The 11,786-nt window shown below is 36.8% G+C and overlaps 1 protein-coding gene across 1 annotated transcript; it reads right to left on the bottom strand.

The window, feature by feature from the left end:
• Positions 1-1,575: 1,575 nt before the first annotated feature.
• On the bottom strand, positions 1,576-11,285 carry LOC149184429 (uncharacterized). The gene is made up of 2 exons (XM_089415331.1): positions 10,856-11,285; positions 1,576-2,600 (listed from the first exon to the last, which is right to left on the bottom strand). The coding sequence occupies exons 1-2, from the start codon at positions 11,283-11,285 to the stop codon at positions 1,576-1,578; spliced, it is 1,455 nt and encodes a 484-aa protein (XP_089271457.1).
• Positions 11,286-11,786: the final 501 nt, after the last annotated feature.

Consider the following 11,786-nt stretch of genomic DNA (forward strand, 5'->3'; position numbering starts at 1 on the left):
TTTTCATCTAGTTTTTACATTGATAAATACTGGTAAAATATTTTGAAAAATATTGGTAAAATATATTGAAAATTAGTATATTACGGTTAGTTTAAAGTGAACTTCAAATTATAAAATCAACTTGATAATAAAAATAGAAACATAAAATCATTCTATAAATTTGAAACTAGAGTTATTAAACACTTTGATTATGAGAAAAGGTTATTCCAGTGTAAATAGATATAAGTAAAGATAGATATTTATGCCATTGCATGCATAGGATCAAACCCACTCTTCATATTTTGTTATTTATGTACTGGTGTATGTAATTATTTAGGTTTCTATTAAACTAAAAAGATGTTCGAATGTGTTTTCTGATCTATATAAAATTTCCTTAATTTAATGAAAGATAAAAAGCTGGGATGATATAATAGACTGAATGAAAATGCCACAATACTCTTAATTTATACCTTAACCTGTTAGTGAATCCTGATTCTTGGTGTCTACACGGTGGATGATGAACAATATAGAGACTATTCTCGTTGTGTATTTGGAAATAGAACCATGAAGAAACAACATAGTCACTGCATTGGTGCTTTGAGGAATCAGATTAAATTAATACATTATATAATTTATTTCAGTATAGGTAAAGAAGCATCTGAGACAATAAAGCTTATGTAGTCACCAGTACCACTAATACTATGAAAAAAATTGGTCCAAAAACCATGGACAGGAACAATACAAAGAAACACAGGCACGGCATTTGCGCTTGACAAATTAGATTAAATTATTGCATCGTATTGTTTATTTCAATATCGGTAAAAGAGGAATCTGAGACACAATACACCCCTTGTAGCCACCGCTGATACTATGAACAAAATTTGTTCGAAAACCTTGTACAGATTATTTGATCTTTGAAGTGACTGCACAGATATGCTAGAGCTACTAAACACACTGAAGCATAATGCTTATCACATTGGGAAAAAATGTGTTAACTACTGAATTAGCTACCCATCCAATCATATCAGGTATAATATTTTGGCAATATATATGATATGAGTTCAGAGGATTGCATTCCTCTCCCAACTGTGTCAACCCATACCAGAATATGCACAAACAACAGAATGGCTGACACCTGGATCAAGAGTTCTTGATCACAAGACAAATTCTCAGTAAATAAATTATATAAGCTCGAAAACACTGGGACAATCCTTTCCTTCTGAAATAAATGGCACGGACCTAAACAAACCAAATTAATAATTAACACTCTTCTGCATCTGATTTTAGGGTAATTTCATGACCCAATGGTGACTATGAAACAAGGCCTAAAAGTCGAATAATTAGAATTTAGAGATATAAAACATGGTAACTGTAGAGGGCAAGGAGCAAAACTCGCATGTTGGATACTAGAAATTTTTATGCAATGGCAGTTGATGATGTTAGCACCAATTATGGTGATAAGGAGAGGGACTGGATTTAGGAGAAGGGAGAGCCAGAGCAGATATTGAAATAAGAGAGCATTAAAGTTTATAATTGATAGCAATAGGGTTTGTGGTTTAGGTGTAGATGTTGGGTTTTATGTACCTGTTGGATTAGTTATTCTCTCCATCTCTTGCTGAAGATGTTGTGGAGCCGGCTTCCTGCGAGTCTTTGAAGAATCTTCTTGGCACCTGCAACCTCCATCTCTGCGAGCTTTTGCAGATGTTGACATGCTCCAGCTGTGGCAATCTTCTTCCTGCAGGTTTTGCTGGTTGAGAGAGCCAACAATGCAGAAAGGGGGAACTTTTTAGCCAGAGTCTGGTTTCTGGGATCCAGCAATTGCACCAGACGGGCCACGCTCTTGTCATCCTTGATGAATTCCTTCCTGTTGGTCTGCACAACGAGCAATGCAGAAAGTGCCTGAGCAGCCGCCTCCTGAGATATGCTTGGCTTGGCTTCCAACATCTTCACCAGAGGGGGAATACACCTTGCTTCACCCAATGCCTTCTTGGTTTCATTGCTGAATGAAATATTGCAGATAGAGGATGCAGCGAGTTGCTGGACAGTCGAATGCCCATTTTTCAAAATAGAAGCCAACTGCTTCAAAAGCCCTGAAGAAGAAACCAAGGCTTTAGCAGTGCTGACAGAAGCAGAAAGATTATTTATCACTCTGATGACGAGCTCCTGCGATTTGGGCGTAGTGGGTTCTTCTAAAAGACGTAACAAGGTTTGAATTCCGCCTTCTTTGGCAATCAACTGACGCATTTTCTCATCTTGGGAAGCCATTGCATGCAGGCACTCTATTGCATTTTCTTGCGCAGACGACATACCAGAAGAAACCAGATTGAGCAGAACAGTAATCGCCCCTTCTTCCGCCATCTTTTTCCTTATCTCTTCCACAGCGGCCACATTCCTCAGCGCCCCTGCAGCCATGGCCTGTGCAGCCGGGGTTCCCGATTTGCAAATATGAATCAGAACTGAAACCCCACCATAAGCCGCAATTCCCCAAGCATTTTCTGCATTGCTCGTCAGCCCTCCAATGGCCGCCGCAACCTTTTCTTTACACAACGAGCTCCCGGATTCCAGGAGCCGAACCAATGGACCTAAAGCGCCCTCCACAGTGATGCTGTAAACAGGGTATACTGAAATAACCAATGGCTAGGTCGTGCACAACAGATTGCAGCAGAGTAGACGAAAAGCTCAGGAAGGCCTATCGGCCTAATTAATTAGACGGCTGATTTCTCTTCAATCGTCTAACATTACATCTAACGGCTACGATTAAGACACAGAGGCATTTTGGGGGGTTCATTTCAAAGGGAAACGCCTTACGACGTAATAAAGAATAATGAAAATAATATGGTATTTTATTAAATTTAAAAAATAAATTTGTATTCTATTAAATTAATTATAATTATAATTTTTTATTAATGATAATTTATTGTTATAGGTCATTAAGATAATTTAAAAATTATATATATATGATAAAGTAAGTGTTTTGATTCTTATTATAAAGTGATCTATATTGAAACATTTATTAATATTTCAATAATAATAATAATTACTATTATTTATTTACCACATCTTAATTTTATTATAAATTATCTAAGGATCCAATGTTTCAAAATTATTTAATTTCTCCTAGCATGTGAAATTTATGTCTGGGTCACTAGATGTAACCTCATAGCATACAAAGTTAGTTCATGTGGTATATGCCATACTCTCATTATTAATATTAAAGTCATATTATATTCAATACTGCCAAGTTTTTGGATGCACTATAATCCATTTGATTTCGTTGTTAAATTTTATTATATGTTTAATGTTTGCTAGAAGGTTATTCCTTTGTTCATTGCCCTTCGAAACTTTCAAACCTTCTAGCTGGTTGTGCACAAGGGTCATGAGGGTCGATGTGACTGCCACCAAGTGGCATGTCATCCATTGTTGATCTTTGAGATGTTGATCCACTAATTCAAGGATTTTGCGGGGAGGTTAGCGTAATTGACTTCCGACCCCTCAACACATTGTTGGGTCATTTGCAACTTTCCTGGTTCGGGAAGAGAGCTCCACTAACAATGTAACCCTAGTTGATATGTTTGTAAAAATACCCTTGCAGGTAATCGTCTCAGTTTAGGTTAAAATTCTCTTGATAATATCTGTTGCATTTATTTTTCAAGCTTGTCTAAATTGTTCTGTTGTTGTTTACATTCTCATTTACCCTTTTATCAATATACTTTGGGTCTTTACATATGGTACGCCTCCGAGCTGCTCTCCATTTGCAGGGATGTTCTAGCAGGCTGGAGAGTCTTTTGTCATCGATGGTCAACACAAACCCTCGTCAACCAAGAATCAAGGTATGTTCGCACCATTCCTTCTTTCCTTAAAATTTCCACTTAGAGTTATTATTTTATTGTGCGTTAATACTCTCTTTCCTTTTGTAGTTTGTCTAGAGTGGTGATTGTCGATGATTTCAGAGAAATGAAACCCTAGGTATTGTTTATTCTTGGCATTTTTTTTTATCCTTTCTTTCATGCATTATCCTTGTATCAATTATTAATTTTAATTCCATCTTTTGCGACTACAGGTGAGAAATTAGGTAATACTTTTCTGTGGGTTAAAGCTAGGGTTTTTGGTTGGGTTCCCATGTTCTAACATGTTCTTTATTCTTTACTTTCCTTATTATAGGTCTTCTAGTTGACCCTTTTTCATGGTCATCTGCAGTTTGAATTGGTGGATGCATGGAGTTACACCAATAATTCCAGTATTGGGTCATTTTTTATTTCATTGGATGAGACTTGGGTCTAGTGGCTCTAGTGTAGGGTTTCTCTGTAGAGGGTCTCACTCTGAACATTTCTTGTATTTACATATATGAGGAATTGTTGGTCAAGGGTTTATTACTGTACTAGAATGTATTAAAGGTGGTTCTTTCTTTTACAAACATCCTATCTTCATGTGTATACTCAATTTGGTTCTTAATCACATGTTTATTTGATGATTACCACTATGCATGTATTGAATTATAAAAGTTTTTATCCTTATGATTCTATTTATAAGTTACCTTCCTCGTGGGGTTAAAATTTAGCTTATATTGTTGCTATTTGTTTATTTATGGTTATCTCACAAGACATGAAGTGACTTAAACATGCCTGTTATAGTTTTATTTTGTTCAATAGGTCAACTTCGAAAGTTGTCCTGGATTGTTGGTCTTCATCATCCGACCAAGGAATCAACTAAGTTGTAAACATTTGAACTTAAATAATGGTTTATTCGACATTAACTTGTTTGCACAATCAACTTCTATATAAATTGTGGTGTTAGACATGCTAATATTATTCGAGTTACTTGTGAGTGTAACAACCCTGGTCAAAATTCCATGTAATAAACTTAATAAAGGAAGAATAATAACCAAGTCATGGGACACGTATTCCAAGCTCAATGTTGGGCAAAACATCCTATTGTGGGTGTTTATTTGGTTTATTATGGCTAAGGGAAATTGGCAAAGGCAAAATGGAAAATTTGGCAATTTATTTATGAAAACAATGGAAATTAGGAGAAAATTAAGGTAAAAGGTAATAAGTTTCATGTAAGGAGAGAAATGAAAGAAAATAATGGAAAATTGAAGAAAATAGAGGCCTCATTAATAAAAAGTCTTCTGAGGATCAATTGGAACTTTTTTTTTTTTTTTTTTTCAGTTCAGTTTTGGATCTCTCTCTTTATTCTCTCTCTCTCACACTCTTGGACTTAGAGAAGTCTTGGAGCACTTTAGCATTGGAGGAAGGAAGGAAAAGGAAGGATAATAAATTAAAGGGAAGCAAAGATCAATAAAGGAAGAGTGGGATCAAGTGACTACAATGGGATTACTTGCAGGTATCAAGTTGAATGTATGCTTTCCTTGCTAGTTTTGGCATGGGTTTTTCGAGGTGTGAGAGTGTTCTTCAGCCTTTCCTTTCCATTTCTGGATAGCCATGGTGTGATGGGTTCTCTTGTATTTTGTTGAGTTGGATTTCCGGATGGTTTCGAAACTGAGTGAGTTGATATCTAAAAGAAAGAATATAAGGCCTAGGAATCCCTAGACCAGAGAAGGTGGGATTGCGATAACGCTAGATTTTGTGTGCCTCGGTGGGCCTAGGAATCCTCGACTTGTGAATGGTGGGATATACGGTAAATCCTAGAGGTGTGTGCCCTTGATCAGACCTAGGAATCCTTGACTAGTGAATGATGATATATATGGTAAATACTAGAGGGTGAAGTCTTAATTAGGCCTGGGAATCCTCGACCGTTGTATGATAGGATATATAGTAAATCTTGGAGACTAGGAGACAGTAAAATTCCTCACAGTGTAGGTGGATAAATATGGTGGCATCCATGCTTGTTTAGGGCCTAGTGATCCGGTGGGGAATGCGGTAAATCTTGAGGAAACCAAGTTTGGCTTGGTTTTGAATCCCACATTCATGCTTGGAATATGGCACGTGGGTGATTGGCTGAAAGAAATATTTGGTTAAGCTAATCTATGGTCGGGTGGTTCATGGAAATCCCAAACTTGGTTGGATTTTTCATTCATTAATAAGAGCTCCTTCTCCTTGGTATTTCATGTGTAAACGTACTAGCTTATATGTGGATTTTATGGTTGTTATATCCTTGTTATTTCTATTGGTTATATGCTGGTTATGAGTATGTTCTATGACAGACTTGATGTATGGATATCATCATGTTTTGATTTTCAAATGAATGTATAAGGAATATTTGACCTAATAGATGATAATGTAGTTATTATGATATGGAAACAACGCTTCTTTACAAATCTTAGATAAGTATGAGACCTCTTTGCTCAGATATGTTGTTATGACATGTAGATTGCATATTTGTGACATGTTCGATAAAATGGCTATCATGTCTAGTAGTGGTCTATTCAAGTCATTGATAAAGTGCTTGCATTATTACCTTTGCTCTAATGGCATTTATCATTCCTGGAAGTTTCATGAAGTTCTGGGTAGTGGCCTGAGCCCTGGACCTCAAAAAGTGGCACAAAATGTGGGGTCGTTGGTTGAGAACTACCTGAAAAAGTCCACATTTGTTGGAATGCCTTATTGTGGGAGCAATTGGATGGCCTAATTTGCATGCATGGCTTGTCATTGGAGTGGTTGGGTGTCCAGATTAGTGAAATGTCAAGATATCTTAGGGGTTGGTCACCTGGAAAGGTTGGTTGGCTTCTGAAGGTTCTATAGCATGTGTGGAAGGTCATAATGGTTTTGTTGTGTCGATTCCAGTTCCCTAACTTTACATGGGGAGTTGAATCACAACATAGTAGCCTCTTGTCACATGTTTACCCCAATAGACCGATTAACTTGGATAAATGTGGGGGGAGGGTGTTACAGAGTGGTATCAGAGCATGGTTCACCCCTTAGACTAGATGGGCGGTGTGTTGGTAATGCATTCACGTCGGTTGTATATATTCTCTTTATGCTTATGGTCTATGTACTTATTGTGTATGCATGGTGGTGCTCATGGTCGCAATGGTGTCACCATGTGAAATTTGACGGTGTGTTGTTGGGTGTGGTCGTCATGAGTGTATGTCGATTATGCATTAGTTATTCATGTTAGTGCTTAGATATTGTTTTGCATACATTGATATGGTTATAGTTTTCATGCATGAGATCATGGTATGTGGTTCCTATGATCAGGAATTGATAACTGGATAGTGGTTAAACTAATTTTATATAGTGATGTGATTATGATTATACATGTATCATGCTAATATGGTTGATCTTGTAGATGAGATATCCTCCCCTTAACTATACTGAGGTACATTTATTATGTTATGTTTTGGTTTATGCTGACATGGCATACTTGCAGGAAAGAGATGAAAGATGACTAGGAATATGGTAGAATACAGTTCATGATACTCTCCCTATGGGTCAAATGGGAAGCATGATGTTGGACACTCTTCTTATGTAGCAGACACATTGAGAAGCTTGAAGGGAGAAATAAAAAGTTGCAAGGCAGATACTGACAAAATCATGCAGGCACATGAGAAACAAGAAGAAGTCAATACATTAATCCTTTAGAGTTTGTTAGAATTGTAGAGACAGAGACAACTTGGATCAACCATGGGAAGGAGAACAAGACTAATGGGGTATATGGTAGTAGATCTCATGGTAGGAACAGGTCGGATAAGGATGACATGATCAAAGATGGTAGGCCCTTGGATACTCCATATAGGAGAGGTGATCAACACATGTTCTATTCTTGTTCTGGTTTTGATTGACACTATGATCATCATCGTTATCATACTTACGTGAGGAGTGACATGGGAAATTTTCCAGATGAGTTCAAGAAAGAAAATCTACTTACCTTTGATGTGTATTTGAAGAATTCAGAGGATGCAGAGGCATGGATACTTGGGATGAAGAAGTTCTTTGAGATGAATGATTACACAAAGAATATGAAGGCTATGATAGCTATCTTCAGCCTCAAAGGGAAAACATACATCTTCCAGGAAGATGTGAAGCAGGTTAGGGACATCACAATAGAGGAGTTGAGTTGGCATGAATTCAAGAGACTTTCCGGAAGAAGTACTTGTTAGAGCAGTACTACGATAACAAATCCAAGGAATTCTATGAGCTAAATATGGAATCGATGACAAATGAGGAGTGCATGAATAATATCTCGGAGTTATTGAGGTATGTACCGTATCTTAAGGATGAGAAGGCCAAATTTCAAATATTTGTCAGTAGATTTCCATTAACATTTAGAGATTGGATTGAATATGATGAGCCTTGGTTGCTTGAGGAAGTTATTGGGAAATTGAAGCATTATTATGAGAAGTCAAAGCACAAGGCAGAATATCAGCAAGGTTGGAAAGGGAAAGACAAAGCTAAAGGAAAATGATAGCTGAAAAGAAGAAGGCCTCAGGATGTAGGTGAGAAAGAAAATGTTTCACCTTACAAGAAGTTTAATGGGTCACAACATGGAGGAAAACAAAATAAAGGTGATGGTACAAGACAGTTGTAGTGTTGTACATGTGGTAAGGAGAATCTTAAGAGGGATTGTCTACATAATTAGGGTGGTAGGCCTTAGATTTATAGTGCGGAGGAAGCGCATACATTTGGGGATGTTGGGTAGATCATTCCACGAATTTACGCAGTGTTGGATAACAATTAGGCAGATCTCTAGGAAATTGTTATCGAGATGGAGAGTAAGGTTTGAGATCAAGTAGTTTCCATTTTGATTTACCTTGGATCTAATTATAGGTATGTTAGTCCTGACCTGGTGGATAAGTGTGGTTTGAATAAAGAAGTGCATGTAGAATCCTCATCAATGTAGTTGGCTATAAGTAAAAAGAAGAGAGTGTATCACTGGGTAAGACCTTGTGCATTCAAGTTGAATGGTATGCCTACCTCAACACATTTGAATGTATGGTCATTGGGATCATATAGTATGATTTTGGGTATGGACTAGTTGTATCTTCACAAGACTAAGGTGGACTATTATGACAAAGATATTGAGTGATTGGATGAAAATGGAGAATAGAGGATCTTACAGGGAAAGAAGAAGGCAACATTAGGTAGAATAGTGAAAACTATGCAGGGAAAACATAGTTGTAGAAAAGGGTGTGTGTTATTTGTAATGATAAAGGTAAGGATCACTAGTACAAAATGAGAGATTAGTGACTACGCGACTAAAAAATTTAGTCACCATAATTATTTCAAGTGAAATAATACTAAATTTGAGCAATTTTTAGTGACCCAACTAAAAATGACTTACTTAAACGACTAATTTAGTTTAGGGATAAAATATACGACTAGATAAAAAATGACCCAACTAAAAGAGACTAACTTAAATGACTAACTTAGTCCAATACTAAATTATATGACTAGATAATAAGTGACAAAATTAAAAATGATTAACGTAAATGACTGCTATAGTCCAAGAATAAAAATATGGCCAACTAACAAGTACAATAAGTATGTGAGTTAGTCATTTACGCTAGTCATTTTTAATTGTCACTTTGGAAATGAAAAATTGCAATTTTTATATTGAAGTGTTAGATTTCACTACATTTTAACACTGAAGATGGATTCATAGACCCCATGGTCTCTCAATCAATTTGCAGCATTAAGATTTAGAGACAAAAAGGTCTCTAAATCCATCTAGTGTTATAATTTAGATAGATGAATTCAATAATCCCTTAGAAAAATCTATAAATCCATTTATAATGTTAAAATTATAATAGTTTTATTCCATATATAATATATAAAGTTACAATATATAGTAGTTTTATTACCTTTTTACCATATGTAATAGTTTTATGTTAGTCATTCTTCTCATTACCATTGGTTTATCACACTATATAATAGTTTAATGCATAGTGTGTTGTAGCACCATGCGAGCTTCAATATGTTGCTTTGCATGGTAGAGTATCCCTGGTGATTTGACTACTACTGGACATGGATTTAACCTTGTATACCGATTTCTTGCTTTATGTGGTAAATTCCCATTCATTCATGGGGATATAATGGCACCCAACAGAGCCTGGGCTTTGTGTGTCTAGTAGTGGGCTTCGTTCCATGAAATTTCCAGTTCCCATTTTTCACTCCTATGGTACACGAGTCAAAGCCTGGGATTTGTGTGTCTGGTAGTGGGCTTCATTCCATCAAATGCCCAGTTCCCATTTTTCACTCCTATGGTACACGAGTATCTAAGTAGACTGAAGGAGGAGAAGGGGTCCAAGGTCCCCAACATCCAGGCTATTCTCCATCTCTCCTTCTCGATAAATTTGACCCACCAACCCCTTGGATTCTGGCTCGTAGCGTCCTCGTATGCATGCCATACTCAAAAGTTTGAAATGAAGGAGTTTGCATGGAAAATGTTTGACAAAATGTCTCAATGTACATTAGAGGTTCAGAGAGGGAGGTGAGGCACAGAGAGAAATATTTGCGGGTTGGTGCTTCCTCCCGACATCCAAGAATGGCAGGGAATGGGAAATATGATAAGCCCATCCTTCCCAGGCAGTCGAACGCACAAACTTCCTTGGTAAAAGAGGCAGTTAATTGTAAGATGAAACTCATAATCTTTAAACTTGGCAACGATTAGTTCTGCTATTTGTTAACAAAATTTGGAATCGAATATAGTAAAGGAGGTGGTTGATATTAGTATATAAATCCTTGTTCTGCATATACTCCATTATAACATTCAATTCTTTTGGAAAATCTGTTGAATCTCGATTGCTTTGTTTGTCATAACGTGATATTTTGTTTCAACATATAATAGTTATCATTCCAGTGCTATGGTTGTCCTAAAGATATCTTACCATATAATTGAATCTCTTGTGGTCTACTTTCCTTATAATTTTGTCTAGCTTTTTTCCCTTCAAATCAAATCGTTGCTATAGTATTGTCACCTTCTGGGGCATTACAAATTATGTGGAGAGCTAAAAGAGATCGATCATCGTGTATCTTCCAATCAACATCACCTCCACGAGCCTTAAAAGCCTTCATATGGGGCTCAATATGTGCCAGATCCTTATCCCTGCAGCCTGCATTCACCACTATATAAATATGGCCATCCTTCACTTTAGTAACGATGGAATCATCAATGGCTCCTCCTTTCTGATTGGTGAAAACAGTGAGAGTTCCAGTTCCAGGATAAATCCCACCTACATCCGCAACCATGAACTTTTCAAGGAAAGGAACGCAATCTTTTCCCTTTAGGCTTAATCCACACATATGAGACACATCAAAGAGGCTTCCTTTAGTCCTATAGTTAACAATGGACTCCATTATGGAGTCCTTATACTGGATGGAAACACTCCACCCTGCAAAGGGTACCATTTTTGCCCCATTTTGAGCATGAAAGTTATACAAGGTTGTTTTATGCAAGGAGGCCCCATCAGAGTAAGACCTTCGTGTGATGCTTGAACATCTGTCCTTGTTTTCCACCTGAGATCTATAGTCGGTACCAAAGTGACAGACTATACCAATGGATCTAAAATCTCTAAATTAAATCACATATATATATAATTACAACTAATATAACAATACTCATCTATACCTGAAATGGTCTTACATATCAAAGACCAACTTCTAGTTTACAATTCACTGATCACTATTACATGTACGATGCACTAGACCATTGTAGAGTTGCCATTCCTCATGTCATTTATAAGATTTGCTGCCATGCATGGATCATATCTATACTAATAAATCTGGGGTTCAATTGGTTAAATCTCCAATGCATATCCACATTTCTAGATCCCAATTCATTGTAAGAGGTGGCTATGGTGGCTCTGCATATTACACCATAATTCACCTCTGGACTTCATGGTGCCATAA

This window comes from Pinus tabuliformis, chromosome 3_2 (assembly GCF_031772625.1).
Source record: "Pinus tabuliformis cultivar Carrire ecotype Pingquan chromosome 3_2, CPIR1, whole genome shotgun sequence".
NCBI classification, from domain to species: domain Eukaryota; kingdom Viridiplantae; phylum Streptophyta; class Pinopsida; order Pinales; family Pinaceae; genus Pinus; species Pinus tabuliformis.